The following is an 18587-nucleotide window of genomic DNA, read 5'->3' on the forward strand; positions in this document are numbered from 1 at the left end:
CCCCTCATCTTCCCTTGCAAAACTATTTGTTTAATGTTGCCCAATTATTTCCACATACAATTTAGAGAAGAATCTCTTTTAGTAAAGATTTTGATTCACATGGTTTAGGGACCCAATAAACTGTGCGCAATGTTGCACAGCATTCATGTAGAGCCACAGTTTGCACTCAGTAGAGAACAACAGGTCATTCAACAGCTTATTCAGTTCTCACTTAAGTGTAAACCCGCTGAGATTGTTCGACTGCATCTGCAACTCTGTGCAACATATTTGCAGTGAGAGTGACCTAGATCCCACACAAACTCATGAAGTTTGGAACTCCCACTAAATATTTTCCTTGGCATCTACTGTGAAACAACTTCAAGTTAACTTTAAGTTCTTTTAAAACTATTTCATGGTTCTATGTTATTTCAGTTTTCTGTTCTTTCATGGTCATATTTTGTTAATAGTCACTTTATTAAGGTTTTAATTAATAATTGTTAAGTCAACAAGATATAACATACCAAACACTACTATTCAAAAGTTTGTGGTCAGTAGAAGAAATTAATACTTTAATTGGACAAAAACTGACAGCAAAGACATCTATAATCTTATGAAATATTTCTATTTTAAATACGTGCTGTTCTTTCAAACTCTCTATTCAACAAAGAATCATGAAAAAATGTGTCTTTTTTTTCACAAAAATATTAGGGAGCACAACTGTTGATAATAAAAACATATCAACATTGATAATAAAAAATGTTTCTTGAGCACCGAATCAGCATATTAGAATGATTTCTGAAGGATCATGTGACACTGAAGACTGGAGTAATGGCTGCTGAAAATTCAGCTTTGCCATCACAGGAATAAAATTGTAATAATAAAATAATTACACAATAATATTACACAATATTAATGTTTTTACAGTAGTTTTAATCAAATCTTGGTGAATATACGAGATTTCTTTCAAAAATATAAAAGTCTTACCAACCCCAAACATTTTAAGTAGTGTATACAAGTGAAGTGTATATTTAGTTTCTATTCTTCTTCTTATTATTATTATGTCTAATTGCTAGTGATGGTAGAAGTATTTTTCCAACCACTTATGGCATGTGTATAACTACCTCTGCAGTTCTTACCGCATGCATATCCAGAGTGTCTACGCTGAGGTCAAAGGCCGTCAGGTTCATGCTCTCAAACACCTCTAATAGAGTCTGTCCTCGGCCTTTTTCTACATGGACAATTTCACCTGGATATTTCTTCATGGCTCTTTTAATGAAGCGCAGCAGATGCTTCTGATTCATACAGGATGAGGCATGGATGTGTGTGTCCACCTGAAGGCCAAAAGGTCAAAGTTCAATAGTGATTGATCAAATAATCAGATTTTTCCTGTGACAACCGCTAATAAAGTTAACGAACTTCAATGAAATATTTGTGTGGACAGCAGACCTTCCTGATGTTGTAGAAATCACGGTGAGGGACTTTCTTCTGTGCTGCCAACTCTTTCATCTCGTTTAAGAGAATGTGCATCTGGAACTTGGAGCTGAGGTACTGCAGCCGGCGATAGCAGAAAGATTTCCTGTTTGAAAAATAAAATCAGGAATCCGTATGCCAAACCTAAGGCTGATCAGACCAGTTCTGGCTATTTTTGGGGTCAGATTTAATCACACTTTGCCACTTCTTCATCTTTGTGACATTATTCAGATTACAAATTAATTACACATCTTTATCTCAGTGCGGGTGGGTTTCTTTTTACATTTTATCCACAGGTTCAAACTGAGGTCAGTGCATAATGATTTCAATCAAGCAAAGGAGCTCACTCAGGGATCAGCTCACATTTACAGAATGAGCTGTTTCAATCAGTAATTTGATCATCTTTTCCTGACTCTACTGCAGAGAATGGAAACAAACCTCACAGTGTTTAGGACAACTTACACCGGCCCGTTAATGATGAGCGCCATCATCATGTTCATATCAGCTATGTATTCCTGCAGGTCTGGGTACGGCAAGTCTAGCTCTGAGGAACTGATGGACATTATGAAACAATATTTTAAAAAAGAAGGAATAGAACGACAAAAGGTTAAATAAAAAAATACAACTAACACCACATTCCAAGGATTATTTCAAGCTAAACAAAAATATGTAAAATATGTATCACTGTTGATAATGTTTACATGGTCAGTGGGAAAACAGGAAGACTTACTTCTGCGTGTACACATGAACAACACCATCCACCATCTTGCAAGTGTAGCCCAAACCTGGGGGCATGCTGGCAGGGTCTAGCACCTCATAGGGGTGGGTTTCTGACACAGGTGGGTGGACCGTCGCATCTATGGAGAACATATGATATAAGAGAGGGAAATGTATTCAGTTGTCCTGTTTTCTGAATATTGATCATCAAAAAAAAAAAAACACTTATATGACTAAATTTGGAGTCTGCAAGATAAAAAAAAATAAAAAATTGGTGTCTTATCCTCACCAATCCTGCATTTATTTGACCAAAAATACAGTAAAACCATTAATACTGCAAAATATTATTAGAATTTGAAATATCTGACTTTCATAAATTGGGCATTGCTATTTTCCCATGAACCCATCAAGCGGAGCTAGGGCTGATGTCAAGATTTTCCATGAAAAAAATTTATTTAATTCTGTTCCTCACTTCAGTTTTATGGACAACTTTGTTATATTTTGTAATTGTGGAGGTAATGATGACAAAATTTCATTTTTATGTGACTACTGCTTTAATGAGCAGAAGTGCTGTGGTTTAACTTCTCATTTGTGGTTCATAAACAGATGCTGAATCTGCAAACAAAGCACCTGCTTTCAGTTCTTTGTTCAGTTAACAGTTCATTTCCATGAAATCATTCCACTCTCCTAAATGCAGATCAATCCAGTGTATCTCTATTTAAACACAATCTTAAACCTTTCCATTTACTGTACATTCTGGCTATAAGATTCTGATTTTTGGACGTATATCATCAGTCCTCAGGATACTTCCTTCAGAAAACTCTGGTTCAACCAACTTGCAGATGCAGAGGACTCCGGCATCTCCTCAAAGGTGTTGAGGTCCAGAGGTCGGCCACCCAGCTCCTCCTGCAGGTAACGTGCTGTAGTCCTGCAGAAGTTCTGCATGGACAGAGAGATGTACTTCTCTCTGATGAACAGAGCTTTGACTACACATTTAGCAGCATCCAGTAGGTCAGTGAATGGAACCTGGGGTGTGTGACAGAAGAAGACTCACTCAAACATTGTCTGTCTGTCTCCATCTATCTATCAGAGGTATGCAGGTCAATGATTCATTCACTCAAACTATTTGTTCAACAATACTGATTCATTCAGTTAGGAAACAAGAATGAGTGGGTCAATGATTCATTCACTTAATCATTTAATTAAAAAAACACTGAAGCTACGTATTAAAATCACATGCTGTCTAATATGTACCACATTCAGTTTGAAACTTACTTCACAACCATTACAAAAATGCATTCTATAAAGTATAAATATGGGTAGTAATGAAATTTGGACAATACATCCACCATGTCACAGTCACAGGACCTACCAGTGTCAGTTGTGACGCCTCATTGCCAACTACTGTCCCGTCGCTTCATGGGAGAGTAAAGTGTCCACCGATTGTGGTAATTCGGCTACACTCTCAAAAATAAAGGTACAAAAGCTGTCACTGGGGCGGTACCTTTTCAAAAGGTACAGTTTTGTACCTATTAGGTTCAAATATGTACACTTTAAGTACTAATATGTACCTTTAAGGTACCAAAATGGACCCTTTAGGTATAAACATGTACCTTTTGAAAAGGTACCGCCCCAGTGACAGCTTTTGTACCTTTATTTCTGAGAGTATACTTTTAGAACACTATGAATTCAGAAATACTACTCTTTGGGCGTGCTGTTTTCTGCATACTATATAGTATGGAAGCAGCATGATTTATTCAGGGATAAAACAAGTTTAAGTGAATCACTGAATCTTTCACTCAGTCGATTATAGTTTAAAAACACTGATTCATTCATAAATGAAACCTCATTCCTTGGAACTGTCTGGTAAATGCTTGAGATGCTCAGCAGTATGCACTGACATTAAAACTGATTTCTTTGTCAAAACAAATAAGTTACTCACAATATTGTGTGTGAAATGCAAGTTACTCAATATTTACTCCTTAATAATTGAAATCATTTTAAAATATCACGTTCGTAACTGTATTGTTGTTCTGAGTATCAGCTGTTCTTTTGAACACCTGTAAAATTGCAGGTGTGATTGCCTAAATCTATCTACATCTTTCTAACCTTTCTCAGGAGACGGTGGTTGCAGCAGAAGTCAATTTCTCTTCCAGATACACAGAATTTTAGGTGAAAAAAAAAGTAAAAAGCTGTTCTAAAAATGTTTTATTTATTTTTTTACTATTAATATTCTGTATTTTCCTCTTTCAGCTCCTCTTTGTTGCTGTCACCTCATGTTTCCCTCAAGAGTTTGTGTATTTGTGTGTGGATGTGTGAAACTTGGTTCTCCCTCAGGAGTTTATGTAATGTCTGTAGTGTCCACTTCAGTTCTGTCAACAACATCTTGTTTTTGTATAACAAACAAAACAGAAGAGTGAGAAACAGAGCTGTTGCTACCCCGCATTTCTCCTCTCCAGAGATAGCGACTCTCTGATACTCCCTCTCAGGGACGAGCTCTCTCTCGGGATAGAGTTCTTCGGGCGCCTGGATTTGTTCTTTCATATACCTGAGAAAGAGTAAAGGTACAGCATGCTGATACTAAGTTATAAAAACAATGGGTCTCACATGAATGATCTTAAAGACACTCACTCAAGATCTGTTGCACTGTCAGTTTTCATGAAGTCCTGTTTGGCTCGCAGTAGGATATCAGGCTCAAACCTCAAGAGAAACGGCATTTAATTAACTCACTGTGGGTCAAAGGACACATGTGCATACAGAGCAGCGAATGTTGGACAAATATTGGCACATGAAGTGATGAATTCATTTTTTATTACACATTCCCAGCTGAAAAGACTAGTACAGTTAGAAATCAGCATGTATGTTCCCAGCAGGCTATTTAACTACACTAACGTTCAAAAGCTTGTTGTCTGTAAAATATTTTATGCTTTTAAAAGAAGTCTGTTATGTTCATAAACGATGCACTTATTTGATCAAACATATTATAATTTACAATTATTTTCTATTTTAGTACATTTTCAAATGTAATTTATTCCTTTGGTGGCAAAACTGTATTTTAAGCTAATTGAAAAGCAGTTACTATTTTTCCCAGAATGTTTTCATGAACAGAAAGTTCAAAAGTACTTTATTTGGAATAGAAATCTTTTGTAACCTTTTACTTTTTTACTGTCACTTTTGATTAATTTAATGTGTCAATCAAAAAATAAATAATAATAATAATGAAAGCGAATCGATGCATTTTTGTAAGAAAAACTCCATTTAAAACTTTATAAACCATAATATCTAGCTTCCGTTAACAGTCGTTCCAGCGGGTGATGTAGTAGGACATAGACGAACACGGTGACGAACGCGGAAGTGCAGTGGAGAGAACAAACCAAAACACTGGTTTTCCTTTGCTGTAAAGAAAACTTGGTTCTCACGAGACTAGCCTATTTTCACCGGGGCTTACGCTATACCTACATCATCCGCTTGAATGCCATTCTTTCAGGAAAGCGCAGGTGACAGTTAGCCGAAGCTATGATTACGGTTGATATAGTTTTCAACCCCCTGGAGCCGTGTGGAGTACTTTTTATGATGGATGGATGCACTTTACTGTACTTCAAAATCTCGACCACCATTCACTGCCATTATAAAGCTTGGAAGAGCCAGGACATTTTTAATATAACTCTTACTGTATTCATCAGAAAGAAGAAAGTCATATACACCTAGGATGGCTTGAGGGTGAGTAAATCATGGGAAATTTTTGGGTGAACTATCCACTGGTTAACTAACTTTACTAGCATTTAGCTTTACGTTGACATTAAAAGTTTGTTGGCCATCTGGCTTTAGGAACAGAGAATTTCGGGTTAAGGAAACTATGGAATTTTAGGTTACAAAGCTTGGGTCGAGTTTCATGATGAATGATGGGATGTAGTACTTGATATCCTGGCTGATTTGCCGCTCCAGTCGGTGCCGCCTCTCCTCCAGCTGCTCAATAGGGCTCTCCTCAGGGAACTCATATGGAGCGCTCCGCATCTCACTCTCCGCCAGGCTGCGGGAGAACAGCTCCTAAACGTACACAATTAAGCACACATTTACATAACAGCAGAAACAAACACCAAAAATGCATTCAAGCATCGTGATTATTGTGATTGCTGCTTTGTTTACCTCTGCAATCTCTTTGTATTTGCCATCCATGGATGTGCGCAGGTCAATGTGGCCGTGCTTGGTTACAGGGTTGCCAGGCAAAGAATACTGGGATGTGAGGAGGTGTCGGCCAACACGGAGATCTACTAGGAAGATAATGAGAAAGAGATCTTTATATTTCAACAGAGATGGCGTGACTGGCTTTCATTTTTAAAACATTTTGATTTAGCAGAAGTGAATATGGAGAAAAGCATTTTATTACTGATCCATTTTATTTAGCCTTGTTTTTCTGCTGTCCAGAGAAAGGCAGGGTCAGAAAGCTGCTGAAGATCCACAACTGTTTGTCTCACAAAACAATGGAGCATTTAGGTGGGAGGACATTAGTTTGTATGTGAGTGAGTTGGCCTCAGTCTTAGTATGCCCACTTAACTTGTGGGCAATTACAGAACAAATACTTCTAGTGCCCACTCAAATTATAGCATTTCTACAATGCAAAAAGTCACATCTTTAAAACAAGATCAATTTACTTGAAGCAAAATATAAGATATTAAAAATGAGATATTAACATGCTTACATGTCAAAAATGTTTTTGAAAATAGTTTCTTATGCTCACCATGGCTGCATTTATTTGATTAAAATACAGTTAAGAAAACAGTTATATTGTTAAATATTATTTTGATTGAAAACAACTCTTATTTATTTTAAAATGCAAAAATAAAATCATATTGGGAATAATCTTTTAAGCATAAATAATTAAGATAACATATTTTAACTAAGGATCTATAGCCATTTTCACTAGAAAACAAGACCAAAATCTGATACTTTTTTTTCCATTTTAGTGCAATCCAAAGTATGATTAAATATGATTTTACTTTCATATTCAAAGTTATCACAGATCAGAAATATTTTAATGTGACAATATTGTGCTTCACAAACACTTTCACTTTACTGTGAGTGAAGCTCGACCCTTCTGCTCGGGTTCCATAGTTCCCTTGAGTGATATCAATCTTCCTAAACTCTAATGCTTGATCAAATATTCATAAGCCTGATGAATAATTAAGCAGCCATGTCTAGCCCCTGCACTGCAGAGAACTGGACATCTCGTCCCACTGTGAAAGCACACAGGAAACGGGCCGAGTATAGATGGATTCCCATAGTTACAGCCATCAGCAGAATTTCAAAAATAGTTTGCAGTACTAATGCAGATACAGTAGCAGAACTTCAGAGCAAGCTACTAGTCTGCAGACTATAGTAGATCTGCAGTAGTCACAATACAGATAACGGCTGTTTTCTGGACCTGAATTCATCCTGAGAACATGTGATGAGCTCAGCAGTTGGTATATTGACATATTCATCACTGTTTTACTAAGAGCTGAAACTTCCCATTTTAAGCCTGAGAGTAATCCATCATCATGAAAAGCTACGCTTAACATAAGAGTTTTCTGTCTATGGAAGCGCTTTTTATTGTAGCAGCATAATCACTTACTCTTGTAGTTTAAATCCCTTGCTGTATAATTCTTAATCTGCATAAATGTATGTGCTTGTTAATCGCTGTTATTTTGATCTCCTGGTTTTATAGCTTTACCCTTAATGAATTACTCATATAAATGAAACCAAATGACTTCCTCAACACTGGATTGCATAGACACTACACTAAAAAAAAGAAGCATTTAACAAAAAATACCTTAACCTACTTAAATAAAACATTGTTAAATTAAATTCAATCGAGAAGGAAAACGTAAATGTGACAGATATTAACAGATTAGATATTAATAGAAAAACAATAGTGAATATTTTCAGAATAATAAATAAAGTTTGATCTTTAAGATTATTTTCTACTTTTTATTTTAGCATATAAATTTAAGCATTTATGCCTAAAAACATGAAAAATTCTTAAACTTTTTTCAAGATTCTCTCAAGTATTTCAGGTACAAATCCATTCAAAAGTTTGGGGTCAAAAAGTGTTTTATTTGTTTGTTTAAAAAGAAAAAAAAAATAGGCCTATTCAGCAATGACGCATTAAATTGATCAAAAGTGACAGTAAGCAACTGTTTTCAGCAATTGATAATAATAATAATAAATGTTTCTTGAGCATCGAATCAACATATTAGAATGATTTCTGAAGGATCACGTGACACTGAAGACTGCTGAACAGCTGTTTTTACTGTATTTTTGATCGAATAAATACAGCCTTGGTGAGCATAAGAAACATTTTTCAGAAACATTTGAAAATTCTACCAATCCCAAACTTCTGAACAGTGTAAATTGATAAGGTTTTACTGTTAAAATAAATAAAAATATGTCAGAAAACTTGACATACAGTATCAAAATATGTGCTCCAGACTGATTTGCTTAAAATGCACAGTGACATAATAAACATGGTTTAACTTGGAGTAAATAAAGCACATTGGTTGGCTTCCTAAATACAGCAGATTTTGAAGATACAATACTTTCTCGATAAACAAACTTGAGTCAGTGTCATTCCCTAAGGGACTGACGTCTGTTGTTTTTCTAGAGCTTTACCATGATTCCTATTCATAACCTCAATAACAACCACTTTGTTATAACAATGCCATTGACGTAATGCACACAGTCTCCTGCCGAAAGTAGGAATCGCCATCCGCCGGCTTAGACTCGAGTACTAATTACGAACCGCTGCCGTGTAATTATCCACAGCGCTCAAACATAAACGAGAGTAGCAGAACTGAATAATTTAAAGTTTGGTATCAGCGGATGTGGCCCATAGCTGCCGGAATGGAGTCATGTTATACTAACCCTCATTCTACTGCAGTTTACATAATGCTTTATAAGACCCTGCTCATTATTTTACTGTTCTGCCAAAGTTAATGTGCAACATACTTATCAGTGAGTTTATTGAAGGTAATTAACGACAGGATTGTCTAGGAAATAAACTCGTTGCTAAAATCTGTGTGGCCTTTTCACATGCCCAGATGGGTTGACTAATTATGACAATGACAGTTCATTAGCACACAACACAGACAGACACAGCATGAGATGCATACACAACCTCACAAACTTATAATCACGCTCTCTGTTTTCACACTTCTCTTTCACCTCCACACGATCACGGCCTACACGTTTTTCACTTAAATGAAAGCTAAAGCATAAAGAAGAGTACAGCAAGAGATTTTGTCAGGATTTTTGATGTGCATGTGTGTGTATACAGTAGAACAACACAAAGACAGAAGTGGAGACAGATATATCCACTGGCTTGTGTATAATCTTCTCATGTGTGTTATTTTGGTAGTTTCATGCTTGTTACATAACCACCAGCCCCTTCATACACAGGATCACTACATAAACAGCAAAGCAGAAAAACACTCAAAACCGTTCAGAGTGGCTAACCTCTTCTGCGTACGGATGAAATTCAACCGTGCAATTACACAACACAGGTAATGGAGTTATTGATTCTGATGGTAAACATTCTGGAATGAGGGTCTATAAATGTCACATATTTATGAATAGGAGAGGAGAATAATCACTGTAGTTAGATATGGAGCTGAGAGATAAGAGCAACACTAGAATGACCAGTGCCCTATCTGACACAGGAGATGAGGTCAAAGATCAGACCGACTGCTCAACAACAAATTCATTTTCATTTGAAAGTTGTCTAATATTTGTGTATTTATCTGCTTCATATTTGATGAAATATTTTATGTTAAAATTAATTACATTCTTTCTATCAAATATCAAGTATGTACACTACAGTTCAAAAGTTTTTTTTTTTTTTAAGAAATGATTACTGCATTTAATTGATCAAAAAGACATTTAAGATGTCACTGACAGATTTCTGTTTCACATAAATCCTGTTTTTTTTTGTTTTGTTTTTTTGTACTTTCTATGCAACAAAGAATCCTGAAAAAGATGTATCAGGTTTCCACAAAAATATTAAGAAGCTCAAATGTTTTCACCAGCAAATCAGCATATGAAACTTATTTCTGAAGGATCATGTGAGGCTGAAGACTGGAGTAATGACTTCTGACAATTCAGCTTTGCCACCACAGGAATAAATTATACTTTAAAATATTAAAATTTTTTGTACTATATTGTACACTGTACTTATCTGTTAGTTTATTTGGTTTATTAAGGTTTTCATGTGATTTTTTTATTGCGGTTTTTATTGTAATATTTCACAATATTACTCTTTTCACTGTATGTTGTATCAAATAAATGCAGTCTTGGTGAGCATAAGAGGCTTCTTTCAAAAAACATTTTTAAAATATTTTGAACAGTAGTGTATATGTATTTAGTATTTAGTATTATCATAAAAGTTCTGATTATGAAACATCTCATATGTTCCATAAATGCAGAAATAGGCTATACAAACAACACTGGGGAAGCTGCGGGACGTCTTGCATAACACCACCTAATGTGATCTAAATTTATATTAGCAGCTGGTTCGAATGCAAACAGTGACATACTTCATGAAATCCTGAGCAAAACCGAGGATTACAGTTACCTCACTAACTCCAATCAGGGCCAGTCACTGTCGCTATGGCAACCTAATGTTGCATCCCTTTGTCCACTCACTTAACACCTGACATGACCCTACAAGATAGGTGTAAATTAAACTGGAACTGGCAGAGAAGATAAAAATAGGAAACAGATTCAAGGTTTATGTGAAATCACATGGATACAACTATAGCTTGCAGTATTCCATTTAGAATAATAAACTCCTGTTCATGTGTTTCTTGTTGGAAAATCGTTGTGTTTTGGAACACGGTAGCTGGTTTCTAACTGGTCATGCTAAACCAAGCTTGGTAGCTGGTTTACTGATCGTCCAAGATGATCCACCAGTGCAGACCTATTAGAAACCAAAACACATCGACCAGCTTAAACTGGATTTCCCAGTAGGGTTTGGAGGCCTCATAACCTCTTTCCCTTTAAACAGACACAATCTCATACACAGAACAAAAGCAGCATCCTTCTCTACTACTCCTTCAACTGTCCACTTAATATATCACCTGAGAAACACAACGCTGACCACAACAGGACAATACAATCAATATATGCACACATCATCTTTCAGCTACACACACACACACACACACACACACACACACACACAAACACAAACACAAGTGCAAGACTCCCAAGGGGAAAACATGAGCTGACAGTAACACAGCTGAGAGCTTAGAGATGGAAAGAAACAGAATGAAAAGGCATAGAAGGAAATGAACATCTCAGATGAAAGTATGAAAGAAGATGAAAGAATACATGCAAACTATTGCTGGAAATCTCCCAAAAAAGGTCAGAAAAGGCAGACAGAATAAAAGAAGAGAGACAGAAAGAACATGTAGCAAACACAAAAATGTTTCAAAACCAACACACATTTACTGCAAAGCATGCCTGTCATTCATTCATTCACTCACTCACCCACTCACTCACACACATTGTCTTGTGATTCAATCTGTCCCACATACATACAGTAAACACAGCTGATGCAGCCGAAGCATCCACTCTCCCCTCCCTTCTCTTCCTGGTTCCTGCCAGCTGTCTGGGCTAGCCACTGTCATCCCCCTCTCATTTAAATATCCCTGACACACGGATGGACCGTACCACCTGATCTTCAGGGGCAGGGGAGCTCAGCAGCATCACTGCTGTCTCTGTGACAGAGTGGGCTAGACAGTGTCTCTCTACACCCCCCTGTCCTTCACCTCCGTGACACGTCAGACTGCAGTGCATGCGAAAACGCTGGAGGATGTTTTGAGAAAGGGACAGAGAAAGAGAGACTCCCTTGGAAGCTGAAATAGAGGTCATCACAGATTTTTTTGTTGTTGGTTTTTTGTTAACAGAATAAGAAACTAATATTGGACGACGAGGCTGACAGAAGATCTGGCCAATTTAAACAGTCAAGATAATGGGTTTGCCATTATACTGGAGATGTCACCTAACCATCACTGTCAACAGAATATTGAGCTGAGCATTACTGTGGATGAAGTGTGTAATCTGTTTTGTCGCTTAAACCCATGGAAACCCATATAGCTTTTAAATGATTCTGCTCTTGTATCCAGAGGGTTTGAGAGGTGTTTCTGATCATCTGAAGCCGTTTAATCAGAGGGAACAATAGCGTGCCTGAATCCCGCTCCCCTTTTAGAGGAAAAAGACTTTGATGGGAACATCAGAGAGAGAAAAAGAGACAAAGATTGCACTGATAAGGTTTTTGTGAGCCTTTGGAGACCAATTGCTTTGATTTTTTTCCTGTTATTGAAGGCCTTTGTTTGGGGGAAATAAAATAAATATCAAATTAAATACAAAATAAAACAAAAAATAAAATAAACATTGACCTATATACCATGCCTTGCGAAAGTATTCAAACCCCATCATTTTTTTTCACATTTTGTTATGTTGCAGCCTTATGTTAAACTGCTTTACATTACTTTTTTTCCACATCAATCTACCCTCCATACACCATAATGGCAAAGCAAAAACAGAACTGTCACAACTTTGTAAATTTATAAACTGAAATAAGTACATTGCATAAGTATTCACACCCTTAACTCAGTCAATACTTAGCTGAAGCACAAGTATTTTTGGGTATGATGCGTCAAGCTTTGCACATCAGCATTTGGCAATTATCTGCCATTCTTCACCTCACCTGTTCACCTCTCAATCTCTGTCAGGTTGGATCGGGGCAGACGCACATTTTCAGGTTTCTCACAGGTATCTGTGAGGATTTCCAGTCAGGATTTAGACCGTTTCATAGTACTGAGACTGCTCTCATTAGAGTTACAAATGACCTGCTCTTATCATCTGATTGTGGTTGTATCTCTCTATTAGTGCTACTGGATCTTTGCGCTGCGTTCGACACTATCAACCACAACATTCTTTTGAATAGACTAGAAAACTTTGTTGGCATTAGTGGAAGTGCATAAGCACGGTTCAAATCGTATTTATCTGACCGCTATCAATTTGTAGCAGTGAATGAAGAGGTATCATATCGATCACAAATGCAGTATGGAGTACCTCAAGGCTCAGTACTAGGGCCGTTACTTTTCATGCTTTACATGTTACCCTTAGGAAATATCATCAGGAAACACGGTGTTAGCTTTCACTGTTATGCTGATGATGCTCAGCTCTATATTTCTTCGCGGCCTGGCGAAACACACCAAATTGAGAAACTAACAGAATGGAATGCATAGTCGATATAAAAAACTGGATGACGAGTAATTTCTTACTGCTAAATTCTGAAAAAACAGAGGTGTTAATTATCGGACCTAAAACCCCCATATGTAATAACTTAGAACACTGTCTAACACTTGATGGCTGCTCTGTAAATTCTTCTTCATCAGTTAGGAACCTAGGTGTGCTGTTTGATAGCAATCTTTCCTTTGACAGCCACATTTTCTAGCATTTGTAAAACTGCATTTTTTCATCTAAAAAAATATATCTAAATTGAGAACTATGCTTTCAAAGTCAAATGCAGAAATGTTAATTCATGCATTCATGACCTCAAGGTTAAATTATTGTAATGCTTTATTGGGTGGTTGTTATGCATTCTTAATAAACAAACTCCAGATGGTCCAAAATGCAGCAGCTAGAGTTCTTACTAGAACCAGGAAGTATGACCACATTAGCCCGGTTCTGTCAACACTGCACTGGCTCCCTGTTAAACATCGTATAGATTTTAGATTTTAGATTTTACTTATAAAGCCCTGAATGATTTAGCACCTCAGTACTTGAGCGAGCTCTTATCGCATTATAGTCTTCCACGTCCACTGCGTTCTCAAGACTCTGGCAATTTGATAATACCTAGAATATCAAACTCAACTGCGGGCGGCAGATCCTTTTCCTATTTAGCGCTCAAACTCTGGAACAATCTACCTAACAATGTTCGGGAGGCAGACACACTCTGTCAGTTTAAATCTAGATTAAAGACCCATCTCTTTAACCTTGCGTACACATAACACACTAATACGCTTCTAATATTCAAATCCGTTAAAGGATTGTTAGGCTGCATTAATTAGGTCAACCAGAACCGGGAACACTTCCCATAACACCTGATATACTTTGCAAGAAGAATGGCATCTACGCTAATATTAGTCTGTATCTTTCATATTCCGAGATCACCGTATCCATCCAATCCAGGCCGTATCCAGATCAGATGGTTACTGCAGTCACCTGGATCCAGTCCATATCCAGATCAGATGGTGGATCAGCACCTAGAGATGACCTCTACAGCCCTGAACGTCAGCGGAGACCAGGACACTTAGATGAGCCCCAGAGACAGATCCCCAGTGAAGACCTTGTCACCTAGACGGCCAACGGGACAAGACCTCGGGAACCAGATGAGTCCTTTACACAATCTGACTTTGCTGCAGTTGGAATTGAACTGCTGGTTCATCTGGCCAGAGGAGAACTGGCCCCTCCGACTGAGCCTGGTTTCTCCCAAGGTTTTTTCTCCATTCTGTCACAGATAGAGTTTTGGTTCCTTGCCAATGTCGCCTCTGGCTTGCTTAGCTGGGGACACTTAATTTCCAGTGATATTGTCAACTTGATTGCACAGATACTATTTAAAACTGAACTGAGCTGGACAATGACATCATTGAATTCAATAATGAAATGTCTTTTACTGAAAATTGAGTGTTTAATCTTGTCATTTTACATTATTGACAGACTATTTTCCTATTTTGATATTGGAAAGTTGCTTTGACACAATCTGTATTGTTAAAAGCACTATATGAATAAAGGTGACTTGACTTGACGTGTCCATCAGTCCCTGCCACTGAAAAACAGCCCCACAGAATGAGGCTGCTACCAGCACACTTTACTTTTGGGATGGTACTCTGGTTTCCTTCAAACATGATGCTTGGGATTGAGGCTCATCAGACCAGAGAATCTTGTTTCACACAGTCTGGGGATCCTTTAGGTGCTTTTTTGCAAATTCCAAGTGTGTTTTCATGTGTCTTCACTGAGGAGAGGATTGAGTTTGGCCACACCAGCATAAAGCACAGATTGGTGGAGTGTTGCAGCAATGTTTGTCCTTCTGTAGGTTTCTCCTATTTCCACATATGATCATGGAGCTAGACTAGAGTGACCATCAGCTTTTTGGTCACCATTTTAACCAAAGCCCTTCTCCATCAATTGCTCAGTTTGGCCAGGAGGCCAGCTCTAGGAAGAGTCCTGGTTGTTCCCAACATCTTCCATTATGCATAATGGAGGCTACATGCTTCTGTGAACCTTCAATGCAGCATAATCTTTTCTGAACTCTTCCACAGATTTGTGGTTTGATGCAATCCTGTCTCTGAGCTCTATGGGCAGTTTTTTTCCTCAGGGCTTGGTCTTTGCTCTAATATGCATTATCAGCTGTTAGACCTTTTATTAAGACGTGTGCCTTTCCAAATCATACCCATTCAATTGAATTTGCCAAAGGTTAGCTTCACTCAAAATGTGGTAACATTTGCAAGCAAAATGAATGCTCCTGAGCTAAATTTAAAATGTCCCAGATAAGGATATGAATACTTATGAAATGGAATCATTTAAGTTTTTTTTATCTTTTATAAATCTGCAAAGATGTTAAAAACTTATTTGCTTTGTCAGTATGGTGTATATAGTGTAGATTGATGTGTGGGGGAAAAGTAATTTAAAGCAGTTTAACATAAAACATGAAAAAATGGGGTTTGAATACTTTCGCAAGGCACTGTATATAGCGTTAGAGTTAGTTAAAAATGAACTAACAATGAACAATACTTTTATATCAGTCTCAATTAGATTAATGTTAATGTCCATATACACTAATACAAATTTGCATTTAATGTATTAAGAACCAAATATGAACTAATAATGACGCCTAATGTATTAAAGGGATAGTTCGCCTAAAAATGAAAATTATGTCAACATTTACTCACCCTCCACTTGTTCCAAACCTGCAAGAGTTTGGAAACAGTTGAGAGTAGCTACTCACTTCCATACTATTCATTTCCATACTATTGTCCCCCTATACTATAAGTTGATGGCTACCATCAACTGTTACAACAAACAGTCTTCAAAATGTGTTATTTTGTGTTCAACAGAGAAAGAAACTCATACAGGTTTGAAACAAGAGGAAGGTGAATAAACGATGACAGAATTTTCATTTTTGGGTGGCCTTTCCCTTAAATTATTGTAAAGCATTTTAAATATACTGAAGCCAATTTTACCCATTAGTTTCAATAGTTGCCATTTATTTATTTGTTAAATTAAGCCTTTTTTTACTTTAAATTGTACAGTAGATAAGAACACTCCAAGAAAACAAACAGAAGCAGGGGAAAAAATGCATATTTAAATCTTGGGATAAAGCAAATGAATACTGCATAGTGAGCATGAAGTATGCTTGCTTGGAAAAATGTCTTGCTAGTTCCACCTAGTGGACAACAGTAAAACTGTTTGTTTTTTGGATTGCACAATCATAGGAATATTCATTCTTTCAACTGACTTTCACAACTACTGTCTTAATTCAATCCACAAACACTTTACACAAGTACATATACACCTAAACATACTAAGAGTCTAACTACCCTTTTGTAAAAGCACAATAGTCTTTAAGAAACCATAAACTTCCTACCTCATCGGTGAAGTCCCTGGGAATCTTGGTAAGTAAAGGGTTGGGTGGATTTGGAAAAAACAACTCTAAATAGTAGCAATATGGTGGCTGAGGGGGAGGCAGTAAAAGGGCTCCTTTAAAGAATCCCTCCTCTTCCATACCACACTGAAGGCAAAGGGAGGCACCACAGGGGTCAAAGTTTAAAGCGTAGCAACATGTACAGTAATGTGTGGTGTACAGAAAGCTGGAGGCTGAAACATGAACTATGACCAAGTTATACCACTAAAATTCTCATCTTTCCTCTACAATGAGAATAACAAATTGGTTGCACACAAACATTTGTGCCTTCAGAGTCAATCAGGTCAGCCTTATCTTTTCCATCCTTAATGATCAGAGGGAAAGAAAGTGAGGTGGTTATGAAACATTTGAGCAAACATAACGTAATGCAGACAGGGTCCCAAGTGACATAACAGGAAGAGCTCTATGGGGTTATATCTCTGCCACAATTCTGAGCACAAAAGATCATATTTTGAGTGTGCAAAAGTGCACTTTGCATGCGTGTGAACTGAGTTTTGAGGAGAAAATGTTCATCTCACAAAGAAGAAAGTACTGTGAGCGCACAAAAATCAATTTTGCATTTAAAATAAGTTTTTGGATGTGTGCAGATCTTCTCTTTTGCACTTGCAACGTTTCACTAGCTTGCTCTCCTGATGCCCGCCCTCAGAGACAAGGCTGCTAAATTCTGATTGGCTGCTTTGACAACCAATCACAACATTCCCTGCATTACTGATGACAGTGGAATAGGAAAAACACAGTGCGTGCATAATTATTATGCAAGTTGATATTCTGATCATACTTTTTCCAAGTACAATTTACCAAACAACATCAATTTTAATAACTACTATTAATCTTGTATTTATTCATTCATACCTGATATATAATTGTTCATGAAGGCTGGAAGTGAAAATATATTATATTCAGGTGTGCATAATTATTAAGCAGGTTTTCTTTTACAGATAAAATCTCGAGATGGACTAAAAATGAACTCCTAAAACTTACTGCCAGATTCTGGAAGCTAAATTCTTCAAACAGTAGTACAAGAGGATGTGGTGCTGGCCCTTCAAGAGTCACTCTCAACTTATCGGTCTATAAAGCCTGTAAAAAAAATAAGTCTTCAAGTATTTTACTACACTGAAGTATGTGATACTTATTAATAGGGGTCATTTTTTATGATTCTTCACTTAACCTAAGTCTCTGAGAACCTGACACCTTGTACTTCTGGAAACTCCAGGTAGGTTGCAGTTTTGGAAAATGGTGGCGCTGGAGACTAAATGGTTCTTGGTGATTTCACACCTAATTCTTCACCTTGATTCCTAATTCTTTTGCAGTTAACATGCATCTTTTCTTCTCCACGTGTTTTTGTCTGACCCTGCTGACCCACTGAGCATTTTGCTGTCCAATGGTCATTTCTTAAGTTTGCAATTTCTAGTATCGCTTTAGTTTTGAATATTTCTCATGGGCATTTAATAATTTTTGACTTTCAGTCTGAGTTAAATTTTTATCTGGCTTATTTTATCTGTAAAAGAAAACCTGCTTAATAATTATGCACACCTGAATATAAGGCGTTTGTCATTTCCAGACTTCATGAATAATAATATATCAGTTATAAATGATTAAATACAAGATTAATAGTAGTTATTAAAATAGATGTTGTTTGGTAAATTGTACTCGGAAAAAGTATGATCAGAATATC

At 37.0% G+C, this 18587-nt stretch overlaps 1 protein-coding gene across 8 annotated transcripts in view; it reads right to left on the reverse strand.

The window, feature by feature from the left end:
- ampd2b (adenosine monophosphate deaminase 2b) overlaps positions 1 to 18587 on the reverse strand; it is a 42403-nt gene that overhangs the window by 7109 nt on the left and 16707 nt on the right. For 2 of the 8 annotated variants that reach the window (XM_058784292.1, XM_058784293.1), the window contains exons 5-13: positions 6313 to 6437; positions 6083 to 6213; positions 4798 to 4866; positions 4606 to 4714; positions 3003 to 3192; positions 2180 to 2306; positions 1912 to 2001; positions 1426 to 1555; positions 1116 to 1310 (exon numbers count right to left, since the gene is read on the reverse strand). In XM_058784292.1, the coding sequence (XP_058640275.1) occupies positions 1116 to 1310; positions 1426 to 1555; positions 1912 to 2001; positions 2180 to 2306; positions 3003 to 3192; positions 4606 to 4714; positions 4798 to 4866; positions 6083 to 6213; positions 6313 to 6437 (1166 nt within the window). Of the gene's footprint in view, positions 1 to 1115; positions 1311 to 1425; positions 1556 to 1911; positions 2002 to 2179; positions 2307 to 3002; positions 3193 to 4605; positions 4715 to 4797; positions 4867 to 6082; positions 6214 to 6312; positions 6438 to 11735; positions 12021 to 16855; positions 16918 to 18587 lie in introns of those variants that run through there. The other 6 variants (XM_058784300.1, XM_058784297.1, XM_058784296.1 and 3 more) reach the window with 6 other exon arrangements.

Source organism: Onychostoma macrolepis, chromosome 08 (genome assembly GCF_012432095.1).
Source record: "Onychostoma macrolepis isolate SWU-2019 chromosome 08, ASM1243209v1, whole genome shotgun sequence".
Taxonomy (NCBI): domain Eukaryota; kingdom Metazoa; phylum Chordata; class Actinopteri; order Cypriniformes; family Cyprinidae; genus Onychostoma; species Onychostoma macrolepis.